At 39.8% G+C, this 15849-nt stretch overlaps 1 protein-coding gene across 1 annotated transcript; it reads left to right on the top strand.

Annotated features, from left to right (window-relative positions):
• Positions 1-2843: 2843 nt before the first annotated feature.
• GALR1 (galanin receptor 1) lies at positions 2844-13755 on the top strand. Its single transcript, XM_053956635.1, has 3 exons — positions 2844-3545; positions 9949-10014; positions 13438-13755. The coding sequence occupies exons 1-3, from the start codon at positions 2844-2846 to the stop codon at positions 13753-13755; spliced, it is 1086 nt and encodes a 361-aa protein (XP_053812610.1).
• The last annotated feature ends 2094 nt before the right edge of the window (positions 13756-15849 follow it).

Genomic DNA, 15849 nt, shown 5'->3' with positions numbered 1-15849 from the left:
TTACTAGTTCATATAGTAACTAGTGGTTACTATATGAAGGCCTAGACTTAGCAGGGTACCGATGTTCCCATCCCTTTTAGACATTTCTACTATTTTCTCCATTGATTGCTATGGAAAATTTTGGAGCCAAACAAATTTTTGGAGGTGAGTTGTCTGATAAAGACGATTGTGGATTCTAGTCAGAGGTAGAAGAACACTGCATGCAGTTTCTTGCTCCTTCTGGATCCTAGGCTATTTCAGTTTTAGTACATCTTTTCACATGAAATGGTGTTCAGAAAAACAATAAAATAAATTCAATAAAACTAGATTCAAGGAAATGTGTGAAGCACATGCTTAAGAGATCTCTTTTGCAAAGACATGAAATTTATTTTCTTAAAGTGCAATGCAATATTTTTACTGCCTTTTTTTTTCGTAGTTTTTCAACTAGTTCCTGTATTTAACTATATATTTATTTGTGCTAAATTCGTAACAGCTTTTCTATCGCAACTTTCTTCTGCATGAAAATTTTACTCAGTCTAGATAAGAAGAACAGTAGTTTAACATGTCAATACCTGTTTGGTTACGACAACAGCAATCATGAGTGTTTTCAGTGTGGGAACTTTTATTCACTCATGTAAAAGCTGATGCCTGAAGGTCTGAGAGAAAAGCTACAATATATTCTTGGGGTTTTTTCCCCTAATGCTCAGGGTAGTCTTATAGGAACTGTATAGGAACTTTACAACATATATGTAGCAGAAAAGTAAAGCTTGAACCACAGAACTGTCAATTAAATATCCAAAGGAAACCAATAGTCAGGTCTTCCATTCAAATAACTAATGTGATTTTCAGGTTGACTCCCACTAAAATTGATTTTATTTCTTTTCCCACTTTTCCTGCTTACTTTTCTGTTAAGTGTAATATCCTTTGTTCTAACCTTTCAGGCTATTCTGTACAAAAGATATTATTTTGCAAGAAAACAGAAGTGCAAGTGGTGAGGACCAGCAGCGTATCAGATGGAGGATTGCATTAGCTTAATCAAAACCAGTGCTGCTCCAGACATCCTGGAAAATGAGAGGTGTCTGGCAACATGACATGATTCAAAAGCAAACCATCAGTTGTATTCAAAATGTTTCTTGTATCTCCTTCACCACATGAAGGAATTCATAGGCAAACACAGGCATCAGCAACACTAGGAAAATCTATAGATTTCTGTTCATTTTCACAATATACTCAGAGAGTTTGCAAAAAGTTTGTGATATCTGATATATCCTAGAAATGTTTAACAGTGTTCTTTCTCACATCCCTTGCAGAAGCAGACTAGTAGATTTGGATGGTAATCAACCATGTCAACAAAACTGTAAAGAATGCACATTAAAATATTTCCAAACCTAAGTCTTTGAGGAATTCCTACTAGCTTATTTTTGCTTGATATATTTTAAAATTCTTAAATGAGTTACAACAGATGTAGAAACCAGCTCAATCAAAATAAAAGTTTCTTAGATCTATATAAACTGAATTGTGCTCTCCTGTGATGTGTTCCTTCAGACGTAATGGAGCAGACCATACATTAGTTTAATTAAAATCTAGATCTGCAGAAGTCGATGACTTTGCAGTCAGCTGATATGCAGCTGCTGAGATGCTTCAATATAAATAGCAAAAAGAAAGGTAGAAAAAAACTCCGTCAAACTGCAGACTGAAAAAATATGTAGCCAAAAGCTCGCTGCTTCCATCAGCACATCTGGGCAGTTGTGTTGGTTACTGCTGCTGCCAGCTGTAGCTCACTGACTGGTAATTTGGAAACAAGGCAAAATCCATTTCATTCACAAGGTGTATGTGCCGGTGAGAATATTCCCATGAACTCGCATCCGTGTGCTGGAGGAAGTTTTGTGTTTCGCCCCGTTCTGAAAGGACAGGCTTTCCGGGAGCTGCCGTTTCGGCCCCGTGTAGCGCTGCCTGCGGCTACCCAGCTCCAAGGAGCCTGCGGGCCCTCAGCACGGATGCGCTCCTGCCGCGGCGGAGCTCTCGACCGTCGTGATTTGGCAGTGAAAAGTGATTTGCTTTGTGTGTGTGTATGTTTGTTTGGTTGTTTTTTTTTTTTTTTAATAGGAAGGCGTGACAGTGTCTGCCGCCTTTTGTCATTTGAGATACTGCGTGATTAATGGAGGAAATCTGTGAAGGAGGTGAGAAGAGCGAGCACAGGTGGCGCTTAGTCCGGGGAAACTCCTGCTGCCGGCTGGCTACCTGTTGAGGCGGGTTCACGCGGGCGCTTCATCATTTCTGTCTTTCCAAGCGAGTACATTGATGCCCGGCCGGACCAGCCGAGCGCCGCCTAGCCCTGCTGGGAGACGCCGCTCCCGAGCCTCTCTCGGAGCGGAGGCACCGAGCGAAGTTTTCCGGGGAGAGGACCGGGGTTCCGGCTGCCGCCCTGGGTGGGGGGCACCTACAAGCTGAAGGGTGGGAAGAAAAGGCGGGGGGAAATAAAGAGGGCGAGAAAACCCCACCTCCTCTTTCTCCGAGGACACGTTCCCGGGGAGCTCAGTCTCCCGAGGCAGCGCGGGAGGCGCGGAGACTCCGCGGCTCTGCGGGCGGGGCGGGCGCGGCCGGAGCGCCTCCCCGGCGGCGGGGGCGCGGGGCCCCGCAGCCGAGGCGGGCGGAGCGCTGCTGCGGAGGGCGGCGAGGCTTCCGCGCCGGCTCCGCTCCCGGCGGCGCAAGCTGCGCCCAGCGCGGCGGCACCTCCGCCCTTCCCTCCGCGCCGCCCGGTGCTGGTGGGGCGGCTGCCCCGGGCTCGCCGCGGTCCGAGGTGCCGGGAAGCGGCGGCTCCGCGTTCTGCCCGCGGAAACTTTGACCGGCGCGCAAGGGGAAGGATGGAGCCAGGAGAGCCCCCGGCGGAGCCCCTCAACCTGTCCCGAGCCGCGGCAGAGACGCTCCGCGGGGAGTTCAACCTGTCCGGGATGCCGGAGGCGGAGGGGAAGCCCCTCTTCGGCATCGGCATCGAGAACTTCATCACCTTGATCGTCTTCGGCTTAATCTTCACCCTGGGGGTGCTGGGCAACACCCTGGTGATCACGGTGCTGGCGAGGAGCAAGCCAGGCAAGCGCCGAAGCACCACCAACATCTTCATCCTCAACCTGAGCATTGCTGACCTGGCCTACCTGCTCTTCTGCATCCCCTTCCAGTCCACGGTCTATGTGCTCCCCACCTGGGTGCTGGGAGCCTTCATCTGCAAGTTCATCCACTACTTCTTCACCATCTCCATGCTGGTGAGCATCTTCACACTCTCAGCCATGTCTGTGGACCGGTACGTGGCCATTGTGCACTCCCGACGCTCCTCAGCCTTGCGTGTTCCCCGCAACGCGATGCTGGGTGTGGGGCTCATCTGGGCGCTCTCCTTTGCCATGGCCTCACCTGTGGCTCACCACCAGCGCATCTTCCACCGCGAGGCCAGCAACCAGACCTTCTGCTGGGAGTTCTGGCCCAACCCACGCCACAAGAAGGTCTATGTGATTTGCACATTCATCTTCGGATATCTGCTCCCACTGCTGCTCATCTCCTTCTGCTATGCCAAGGTGGGGCAAGTGTAAAAGGATGGGAGGGACACAGTGGTGGAAAAGGTGCCCATGAGCCATAGGGCCATTTCTGGGCATGTGGAGGGACTTGGCACTGGTGGGAGAAAAAGCAGCAGGGGTGAATTTGTGCCACAAAGGGAGAGGGTAGGTTTTATAGCTGAGGGATGTCCAAGGAGTGATAACATATGTTCAATATCACACAGACAGGTCAGAACAGAGATTGCATGGGATGAGTGGGGAGAGGTGTTCCGGCAATTAGTGGGGTTTCCCTGTCAGATTTCCTTGTTGCAGAATGCTAAGCCCCAGTGCTCTGCTGCTTTCTCTGTCACCAGTGCTGTGTGAGGAGTTTGACTCAATAAAGTACAACAAAGCAACAAGTTGTTCAAGCTTCAGATGAAGCATTGTGGTTCTTTAAAATGTGCAGTGCACTTGAAAGTGACAAAAATTATCTCTTTGGTGTCAAGAGTAAAATGTGCTTCATGCTGTCTGGTCCCTGTGGTGCCATGTCTTGCCCCAGTTGAAGTTGATGAGAGAGTTACCTCTGACTTTGGCAAATACAGGTGGTTCCAGAGAGCAGAGTGTGAGAACCCAGGTAGGAAAAAGCAGTAATTAAGGGTGCCTGAATATGGGTATTTAAGGACTTCCCTGCTTAAGCAAATTGTCACATTTTTCTGGAGTAATAATTGCAGCCTTCAGCGTATGATCCTCTGCTTGCTGCTAAATGGGATCTGAAGCACCAATTGCTACCTGCTGATACCTTGCTCTTTCTGTGCCAGCTGCCTTCAGTTTCTCCTTAAGCAGTGATTTACATTTGAGAGGATAGGACTTCTCTTACAAATATGGACTGCTTAAGTCAGTTCTTCAACTGGCAAGTTCAATAGCTCTACCTGAAGTATTTAATTTGAACAAGTAATTTTATGTTCTGCTCGGTTTTATATATTACATCAGCTTAATTGTCATGTGCAAATTGAGGCTGTAGTGTTGTCCAACTCTGATGAAACCAAGGCAAGCAGAACACAAAGGACAACATTTCTAAATGGCTGTTCATAGTGGAACAAATCCAACCTGGCAAATGAAGAAGAAACACAAGTTTTCATACATAAACTGAATCCTGCTTTCCCTGAATGAATACACTGGTATTTCATCTACTGTGGTGAATATGACTGAGCTGTAGCAGTAGGATTATTACTGCTACATTGCGGGGAGAAAGTATTACACATTGTGGGGAGAACACCACAGAATGTGTGTACAGGGGCTTTCAGTGGCTAATTCTTCCCCTTTTCAAAGCCAAAGCATCTTCAGTTTCAGCATTAAGTACTGGACTTTGAAGTCTAATTATATGAGAGAAGATTAAAAAGAAATCTTTCAAAATTAGCATAGTCCTGTACAGTGTAGGCATTAAAAAAGCAAATATGCTTAACTTATGCTTAAATATGTGCATAGTAAATAAAACACACTCTGTACTTACAAAGCACCTCTACAGAAGTAAATCTCTCAATATTAGTATTAATATGTAGTTTTTAAAAAAAGCAACAAAAACCCCTCCAAGCCAACAAAAACAACTATATGTGAAAAATATACCCAAGAACAAGTTAGAAAACTCAAGACCACTTGAAATTACAATAAAATCGTGTGCTTAAACTATTGCCAGGCTAGGGTCTCACCCTGGCTTTGCGATGTGTTTTGAGCCTGTATGTGTGATCCTGCTTGCCATGGTGTCAGGCTGGAGGAGCTAACCTGAAGGGGTGAACTTTAGAAGATAGCTGGGAGGTAGCTGGTACAGCCTGAAAAGTGCTGTGACTTGTACAGAGCTATCAAAGGTATTTGTAGCCTGCATCGAAAGACTCACTCCTGCCCTCTTTAGGAGCCACTGACAAACCTCCAGCTGCAATATTTTGGGACAGGGAGAGCCTTCTTAGGCTGAGCAACCCCAACTCTCTCAGCCTGTAGACATTAGGAGACATTAATCTCTGCATTAGTTTCTTAAGGACTTCACTGGTTTTCATGAACTGTGGATCAGCGAGATAACACAATCTTCTGCTGCAGTAAATTAAGACAAAGGAGACTCATTTCTCTATTTGAATATTTTGCCTTTTCCAGACTCATTTAAGGCTGTTCTGTTTCTTTCATAAACAAATTGCAATTGAACTTTCAGGTTTGAAAGTCTCATTTTTTAGGCACTCTAATAGGGAGCCAAGTTCTTTTTCTGTCTCACTTCACATTCGTATAGTATTAGCAGAGGTTTGTATTTTTCCCATGGATAACAATGCTGTTACAAAGTACAGAAGTGCTGAAGTAGTGCCAGGTATTTGGAAGCAATGTCCTCCCAAAATATTTCATGTGATACACGCTCTTCAGGCAGAGATTTATGAGATCATACTCTGTCTTGTGTGTATAGCTACCTGTTTTCTCTCTTCCACAAGTAACATCAGTTTCAATGCAAATTTTTGATAGAGGAGTGAAAATATCAGAATTAAGGATACTTCTCTAGTTTTGTGAAAAAAGCAGACAAGGAAGAAGGTGGAGAGTCTCCATTACCCTCCCTCTTTTAAGGAGTCGGTTTGCATTCCGCTGTTAAACACCAGACAAGCCATAACGGAAGAGGTCTTATCAACTTACAGAGAAGACACATCTTTTTGGGACCACCGTAAAAAAGTCACAAATCCATAGGAAAACAGCTTTTGTTGCCTCACAGAACTACTCTTGAAAGAAGGTTACTACGTCAGAGGGAGGAGCAGTGATTATGAGTGATAAGCTGAGTCTCAGCACTGCATACTTACAGACACCTTGTGTTCTGACTCTTTTATTGCTTATCATTTTACTTGCTGTATTTTTGTAATGCTGACTTTTTGTATGTGTTTTGTAACAGTGCTATAACATTTTCTAAATAGTGTGTCCTTAAAGGGTAAAGTGATAAATGATTCCCAGTCAGCTTCTAACAGTTGACATCTGCCAGGGTTGTGCAATGTTACAACTAATTTTGGGTACCTCCATTTTTCAAGGATTCACTCCTTGAAAGTCAGGCCTCTTTCAATCAAACCTTTAGGTTGGACACCTATAATTATTAGCAAACATTTCCTTTTATAGGTGCAAAATGTTAAAAGCTTTCTTTAAAACAAATATGTCTTGCCTTAAGAATGTTTCCATTATTATCTATCATTCTGAACATATGTCATGTATGATTTACAGACTTGGCTAAAACTAAGCCATAAAAAGTAACAGCCTCAACATAAAATACAAGCTTATCTGGCTTTGGATATTATATCCTAAATTTTGCTGAGCAGCAACGGGAAAACTTTATTAAACTTCACTGAAAAAGAAAAATAAAAGCTACGACACATTAGTCACACACTCTTAATTGAAAGAGGATGAAGGATCTCTTGTGATGATAGAAGTAGTGACATTACTTTAAAACATAGATTGCAGGCAATAGCACTTGAGTTTCAATCAGGTTCATACTACAAAGGTGGTTCAGAATGTAATGCTTACATTATCTGTAAAACAAGAAGTTCACTCTTACTAGATAGTGACCTTGTGCAGGCTTTCCTTCTCCATGATTTTCAGTGGCTGATAATGAAGGTGTGGTCAGTGAAATGCCAGATAGCAAATATGGTTTTTAAGAGTGTAGACTTCAAACTTTCATAATGTTTGGTAGACTATGTGACTAGGCACAGGTAGTTGAAATTATTTTTTCACTCCTGTATTGGAAAAGTCTCTTTCTCAACTTGATTTGGTCAAAGTCCTCAGTCAGGGCTCTCAAGCCATCTTGAGTGCAGTTTCTGAAACAAATGGGGGAAAAGAATAATTTTAAAAGACTTTAAAAAGAGAGAAAGAGAGAGAAAGTGTGAAAGAGGGAAAGATATAGAAAGCTACAGAGAGAAAGAGCGAAAGAAAAGAGAAGGAAGGAAAGAAAGAAAAAGAAAAGAAAAAGAAAAAGAAAAAGAAAAAGAAAAGAAAAAGAAAAAGAAAAGAAAAAGAAAAAGAAAAAGAAAAAGAAAAAGAAAAAGAAAAAGAAAAAGAGAAAGAAAGAAAGAAAGAAAGAAGAAAGAAAGAAAGAAAGAAAGAAAGAAAGAAAGAAAGAAAGAAAGAAAGAAAGAAAGAAAGAAAGAAAGAAAGAAAGAAAGAAAGAAAGAAAAGAAAATACATCAATCTGTAGGTAGAACCGAGGGCCTACCAAACGTCATGAGTGGTAGTCATTGTCATATGGTCTGTACCAGACTAGACCCTACAAGTCTCCTTACAGTCTCTTACACAAGATAATTTTCTTACCACAGCACCTCACCCTCATCTCCAGAAAAAGGGAAGCTGATCTCTGAACAGCAGGTACACGAAAGCTGGAGTTGAAAATAGTAAGAGGCACATTGTAGAATTATTGTTTATTCAGGCTGCTAGAGGAACAATTGATTAGTCATTGCCCTAGAGAAGAGGCAATTTGAACAGTGTAGTGGGGAGAGCGTCTTTGATTTGCCTTGTAGTGTTTGTGCATAAACATGGCTCTTTTTTAATACTCCATGGCATTCTGTGTAGGTCTTTGAGAGCTGTTCCACTGCTGTTGATAAGTAATTGCATTTTGCCTATTTCTCTTGCTGCTACTTTTCATGCCATCTAGAAAAATACTATGAGAAGCCAATATGTTTTCACTGCAAGTTTTATGAAATGTGTATGTAATCCAAAAGAGGGGAAGCCAATAAGGTTCATTTGAAGGTTATAATCTAAATTGACAACAAAAGCCTCCTCCACCACCTCCCAAGCCCCTCAAATATCCAATTTACCTGTTTTGTCTCCTGCATCTTTCTTGGAACTGGACAGAGATACAATGCAAAACTTTGGGCTAAAAGTTTCAGAACAGAAGAAAAAAATGTTTGTAACTTTAAAACTATTTTGCAGTTCTGATCTCTGGGAAGAGTTTATCTGACTTTAGTTTTGGGCTGTGAGGGAGAATCAGACCAGTGCAATCACTGGGTGGCAAGTGATGGGATTTGCAAAGGCCCAGTAGAAACAGCCCATCACTGTAAGTTATGTGAAGAGGGTATGATAGATGAAGCAGCAGCGATGGGACATAAACTTAATTGCATTCCTCCCATGCCCTTTTTTTCAGTTTTATGTTTTTCATTGATGCACTGATGCAATTCAGCATGTCCCTACAGAGCTATGGGAGGTGAACAAAAAGTCTGTGAGCCAGACAGTCATCTCCCTGTTCTGCTGGGTTTCTGTCCTTTCCTTTGGGCCTGCTTCGTACTGAAGAAGAAAGAAATGAAGTCAAAATGGGACTTTCTTGGGGAAAGCCCATTTATTTTCCTTTCCCTTAGCTTGGGGTAGCCCCCAGAAGTGGCCTGGATAGTGTTTCCAAATAGGAAATGCATGCAGGGTGAGTACACGGACAGACACAAATGAACTGCACTTACAATATTAAGTGGTTATAAGTAATTTCTTATTTTTACTGTTGCTGGTTGTTCTCTGGTAGCTAAGAGTAGATATCTAAAAAATTATGTCTGCTGATAAGCTCCGGATATTCACAAATACCATCTTACTTCTTTTAATTCAATATGTATGTCTATAAAACTCAAATGCCAAAGTCTCTAGATCATCTTGACTGATGTCTGTCCTGATAGTGGTTTGCTGTGTAACCCAAAGAACACAGAGAAAATGGCACCAGATTATATGAAAGAATCTGAGTTTGGACCCTTTTCCCCAACCCAAGATCTCTATCCAAAATGATAATGTTAAAAATTGGACCCTGCTCTTGGACAATGAGCCTTTTTGTGACGTATTTTTAAAATTGGCTTGTGAAAGATGCATGGTGAGTATCATCACATTGTTGTGAAAGGTCATGCCTCATGTGACATGTGTCATGTCTCATGTGTCGTATCTCATTTTAGTATAAATTATTCTTGAAAGCCTATGCTTCTTTCAAAGATCAAATAGTGCCAGCATCTTGATTATACTAATCAAGCATCCATCTAAAGGAAGCAAATTATGCAGGTGACTCAGAAAAGCTCTGACTCAAAACATACACTTTTCTTATGTTACACACACTAAAGGTCATTCCAAACCAAGTCTTTGACTTTTTATGGATGAAGAGAGATTGCTAATTCTATGTACAAGATATATTTCCATCCATTTCCTTGTTAATTTGTGATAAGTATTTGTTATGTAATACATCTGAATATTTTAGTAAGAATTCAGTTGTGGTCTGCTTTGTTTTTGTTCACATTGACTCACATATGTAATTCTTTTGGTTTTCCTACTGTGCATGTTTGAAATGTGTAAGCTGGTCCAGTGATGTTTGGTAGTGAATCATCCAGTAGTGGAGCACAAGAGTACTCTAAGATACACAGGTTTGAATTTTGTTTGAATAGAAATTGGGGAAATATGATAAAGAGATGCAAATTAATCTTTTCAGGTTCTTAATCATCTGCATAAGAAGTTGAAAAACATGTCAAAGAAGTCAGAAGCATCCAAGAAAAAGGTATGTTGCATTCACGATAAATACTCATTTGTGTGTATTTCAGTTTTATGGCTAAGCTCATTTGGTACTTGTTGCCAAAGATGTAACAGAGAGAAGAAATTAAAATTAAGTATTTAATGAAATGTCCAGTGTCCCTCTGAATTTAGCAGATTGGAATCTTTTCTGATCCAAGTTTTCCATCACATTGCATCAAGCCATCACCTGATACCTGAGGTTCTTGTATTTGGAACTTCAGAGCATCTGAAATTTAGGCACAGGGAGACAACCTGTCTTTTGTGTTAATTTTTTTTTTCCTTTTCTTTTCTCACTGGCATTTTCCCCTGACTTGTAAATCATAGGATTTTTAATTTGTTTTTTAACTGGCTGATTTTGTAATATTTTAGTGAATAATTCCTAGGTTGTATGAGGGACCTTTAAAATGAAATTTATTATGCTTCCCAGTAAGAGTCTAATAGGACACTTTTAATGATTCTCCAATTCTTCTATTGATTTTCCACACAATGTTTTCTTCATTTACATTCAAGATATAAGCTATGTACTGGATACAATTAGAATCATGAAATGTCTTTCAAGAAGAATATAAGCATCATGATTTAGAACAATATTTGAAAGATGTGTTTAAACAGAGAATTTGTCAGTTAATATAAAGTGGTTGTGATTTTTGAGCCAATTTGACCACAGTGATCATTTGAGTAACTTCTCATTTTATGGATGTGGAGGAAAAAACCCTTGAGCTATAGCTCTTCATTTGATCTGATCACTATTTTCATATGGGCATGGAGAGTGCCTGCAATGTAAATGAGATCTACATGGACTCAACAGGGAATAAGTACTCTCTCATTTATGCATTCTCTATTTTTTTTTTTAAATATCCTACTCAATCTATTTTGATTCATAGAATTAAAAGCATTATGACCCTGACTCAGTAAAATACTTTACATTTATACTTTTGCATTTAATGTTGTCAAGGCCAAAGGTATAGTTTTCAGACATTTTGTACATTGTCATCTCTCATCTAAATTATTCTCAAGCTGGAAATATCTCTGCATTTCCTCTAACCACTAACTCTCAAAAATTGCAGGTTTGACTAGGAATTAACTTTCATAGCTTCAGGATAAAGCATCACAGATTTGATCAAGACTGCTTGAATGTATCAGGGTTCAGTAGCCAAAGAGGAAAAAAACCCAAAAAGCAGTCCAGATTTTTTTTTTTCCTTAGAAGATGAGTTTCTAAACCTAAGGCCTAACTCATGTTATTCAAAGTGACTCTGTCTTCATTAGTGTATTAGTGCTTCTCTCTGGTTACCATGTCTTTCTTCTTTTCCTTCGACTGTCTTGTGAAGAATGTATTTCAGGTGTAATTATATATTTTTAGCTTTATTCAAACCTTTATGAACATTCTAGTAGCAGAATCTTAAAATAAATTTGCTGCATGTGTGGAAAAAATAATGAAAAATATTAATTTGCCTAAATTCTATTTTTCATGCTTTTTGGTCACAAAGCATCAAAATTAATGTATTGTATTTCAGGTGGGTTTTATTTGCTAATAAGAAACCCTAAGCAAGCTCCCAGTAGGTAAAAAAGAGCTGCTCTTTAGTGGTACCTTGCTTGCAAGACAAAGTGATGATTTTGGAAAAGTAAGCTCTGAAGTTAGGCTTAGAAGGAACAATAGGATAAAGCAGATGTTGTGAGATTTCCTAATACAAAATTGCTTCTTCTGTAGATATGAAATACCTTAAGTAACAGTTACAAGAGACATATTTTCACCCTCTGCTTTCAGGTGCATCAATAGCCTGTTGAATGTCAATGATTTTGCTGGTTAATTTTTTTCAGAATTTTGAACAAACTGAAGTTAAATGCTGCTTTTGAAGTAATTATGCATGTGGTATCCTGAAAATTCATTTTTATTTGGAATATTAACCCATTGAACTCATCAATCAGAGAATAAACTGCTCTTAATTTATGCAGTGTTGTTAGAACATGTTCTCCTGATAAGACCTGAAAAAGAAAATATCTCTGTGGCCATTTTAATGGCAACTGATTTAAACTTCATAGGGCTAAGTAGAGGAATGGCTTATGAAAACAGATGCTTGCTTTAGACTAAACATATTATATTAATTACAGATTTAATGTTCTTTGGTTTCTGTTGTGAGACTATACTGACCAACAACAGCATCTGTCATAAATTATTTTGGCCTGTTGCCACAGAAATCAAAATGTTTTCTCCATAAGTTTTTCTAAGCTAACTCATGTTCTGATTAGATAGGCCAGTCTTAATTATTACTGAGCATTAATCAGTTCAGGAAGTATAGACCAAGTTCAATAAACTAGCAAAAAATCTACATATTTTCTATGCTGCAATATTTATCACTCTGTGACCCCGGGTTAGTTTTGGATGTGAAGTTATTGCAAAAATTATGTTATAAATTGTTAATTTAGAAATTATAATGGCTTGTGACATAACACACTTTGGAATTATTATTAGACTTTGATTTGGAGACTTATTTAGTTGAAAAAGGCACTTGGTAGAGGAATAGCTATTAATTGCTCTGGCCACTGCAAAGTTCTAACTGCTGTTTCTGAAGTAGGTGAAAACTAAAGAAAATATTGACAGTCAAATTCCATTGCCCTGACAGAACACCTGCAGGGTCCTGAAGGGACCCTACCAACTGATTCTGGAGCTTTGAATGGATCTAATGAAATTGATGGTCCTCTCATAAGTAGTGTGGAAGCAACACTGAGGATATTTTATGTTCCATTTTTTAATTTAGTGTTTGGTGGTGAACTTCAATTTCCAGATTGGTTTTGACAATGTGCAGTCATCAGAAATTTCAAGCCCTCACTTTTTCTTTTTTTTTTCTGTTGTATCCCAGAATGTTGTTGTATGACTCTGTGGAAGTTCTGTGTTTAAAGGAGACACTTCCAAAAAGCTTACTTTAGTAAGCACTTGAGCAAGCTCTAAGCTTTTCCACCAGCTGCCTTCATGCATAATAGATCTCTCTTGAAATTTTAATCAGGAATTCTTGTGTACTGTACTAAAATTCATTAGATCTTGATGAGATTTCCCAAAGACCCCTGTTGTCATTATTTTACAACAGGCTTAGGTCCACTTCAGAAAAGGCTAAACTTTTGTGTAGGGAGTTAGGAACATCATTCTTCACCTTTGAGGAAAGTTATGCATTTGCTGTTTACTGTGACATTTTCCAAGGCTGGGGTTCTCCTTGCAGTAATTCACTATGCAAAATAAAGCTCATATAGGTAATGGGGTGAAATTAGTAACGAATATTGCAGTGTGTTCCCTCTCAATATACTTTTTGTTGTGGTTGTTTTTTTTTTTTTCCTCCAAACAGTAATTTTGAAGTAGGTTTAAAGCTGATTCTTTGAGTGCTCATCAGACATATGTGTTTTCCTTTCCTTGTCTCAGACAGCACAGACTGTGTTGGTGGTGGTAGTGGTTTTTGGCATCTCCTGGCTGCCTCATCATGTGATCCATCTCTGGGCTGAATTTGGAGTTTTCCCACTGACTCAAGCCTCCTTTCTCTTCAGGGTAACTGCACACTGCCTGGCTTACAGCAATTCTTCTGTGAACCCAATCATATATGCATTTCTATCTGAAAATTTTAGGAAGGCCTATAAACAAGTCTTCAAATGCCAGATTGGTAATGAGTCACTTCTGAATGATGCTAAGGAAAATAAAAGTCGGATAGATACACCACCCTCTACCAATTGTACCCATGTGTGAATGTTGAGAAGCCCTGTATGTCGGCTCTTCCTTTATGTAAACTAAACACCAAGGAAAAAAAAGCACAATGAGCTTTATCCTGGGTTTATCTTGATAAAGCTAATTGGTATTTAATGTACTGAAGTTGCATTTGTAACCAAAGTTTGTGAAACTCATATGAAAGTAACCTGGGCTGATCCTTTGCATCTTAGATAGCTCTGTCAAATAAAGCTCTTGGACTTTCATAGATATTTGAAAAAAAACAAAATGTTGAGATGATATGTCTGTATTCTTACTAAGCATACAAAGTTACAAGAAGATGTTGATGTGGCAGGTAACTTTCTGACATCTTACTCCATGAAAGTGAAAAATGGATAAATTTCCTGTCTTACAGATAATAAATACTGGACTGCTGTGATTTCAAAGAGGAAAGCTCTTATTCTCTCTTCGGATTGTTTCAACAATGCTTTATTTCTTTTTAAAGTAAACCTGGGCTCTGATTTGGAGTTGGAATAAGTTATGTACACCTTGAGGCAATTCCTTTAGAGAGGAAATGCTATTTCTGTCTGTTTAGCTGGTTTTAGTATGTCTTACTGAGCAAGGATTGATTGGTTTTCCACTTCATATGGCTGCCTTACTGTATTCACAGAACTTTTGTGCACACTATATAAGGTTTTTTTTATGGCTTGTATGTAGTTGTACCAAAATGAGGATTTGTGTCTGAGGGAAGTGTTTCTTCATGTGCTGCATGTGCATGTATATGTATGTTTTCTTAATTTCATAGGCTTTGAGATGGAGATACAGTTTTAAAAGTGCAATGTATGCATATGTTTTAAAATACTATGTTTCATAAAGAAGCTCTAGACAATGTTTAAGGATTTAAAGGTAGCATTCCCTTAAAAGTTGTAGGTGGAGCTTGATATCATGTAGTTTTAAACTAGAAATATAAAGAAGGTTGCATTTAAATTAATGCAAAGTGCATAAGGTAAATGGTACTATTCTGCAAATTCTTAGATAAAATTAGTAGTTTCTGCAATTTTATAACTTTACTTATAATGTCTTTAGGTGGTAAATCACTAAAGAAATAATGGAAAAACACTCCTTTAAAAACATTCCTTTAGCTGGAGTAAGACATGATTTTGCCTATTTTTATTAATAACCCAAAGACTCATAGGGCAAATCAAATTAAAGGAACCTCTGGGCATGCTCTCAAGAGTTGTGTCACTTCCTTGACTAGGCAAAATCTGAAAATTTCTAAGGATGGCAATTCAACAATACATTTGGAGCAACCTGTGCTAGTGCCTAATCACCCTCACTAAAATATTTTTCCTTATCCACAGTTGGGATTTCCCTTGATGTATCTTGTGACCATTGCTTTCTTCCCTTTCACTGTGTACTGAAGTCTTTTCTCTAACTGAGTAATGTGTAATTTTAAGATGGCCATTGAATTTCCCCTCAGCCTTCCCTTCTGGAATCATGTGCCACTCTCAGCCTCTCCTCAGGTCCCTGCCTGGGTCACTGGCCTTCCACTGCCCTTCCTTCAGTGCATCCGTCCCTCTCATGACCTGAGGTGTTCAAAACTGAGGGGTGTGTTCCAGATGTGGCCTCACAAGCACCGAGCAGTGTAATTGCTTCTCTTGACCCATTGGCTGGTTCTTGTTAATACAGCCCAATATTATCATAATTTATGGCTGCAAGGCTACACTGCTGACTTATATTTGATTTCTGCTTTACAAACCCTCAAGTCCTTTTCTGCAGATTTGCATTGAGTCCCAGTCCAAGTGTCAGGACTTGGCTTTCTTGATCTTCATGCATTTGATAGCTGTTACTTCCATGTTCCAGCTTACCAAGGGCCCTTTGAAAGGTATGCCTGCTCTCCAGAATATCCACCACTCCCCCAGGTTTGGTATTGTGTGTAAAATTGCTGAGAGAGTCCTGAAACCTTCTCCTGGTCTTTAAACATGCTGAGTGGTGTTGGCCAGATGCTCTTTCAGATTCATTTGTCTCCACAGACTTGCTTTAAGAAAAGAAATAATTCAGATTGGTGGAACATCAGCTATGGAGAGTTAGCTCACATAAAAATAGCTGTGTTTATGTGCCAGTACTGTCTGCTTG

This window comes from Vidua chalybeata, chromosome 1 (genome assembly GCF_026979565.1).
Source record: "Vidua chalybeata isolate OUT-0048 chromosome 1, bVidCha1 merged haplotype, whole genome shotgun sequence".
NCBI classification, from domain to species: Eukaryota; Metazoa; Chordata; class Aves; order Passeriformes; family Viduidae; genus Vidua; species Vidua chalybeata.
This window is presented reverse-complemented; position numbering and strand designations above follow the sequence as displayed.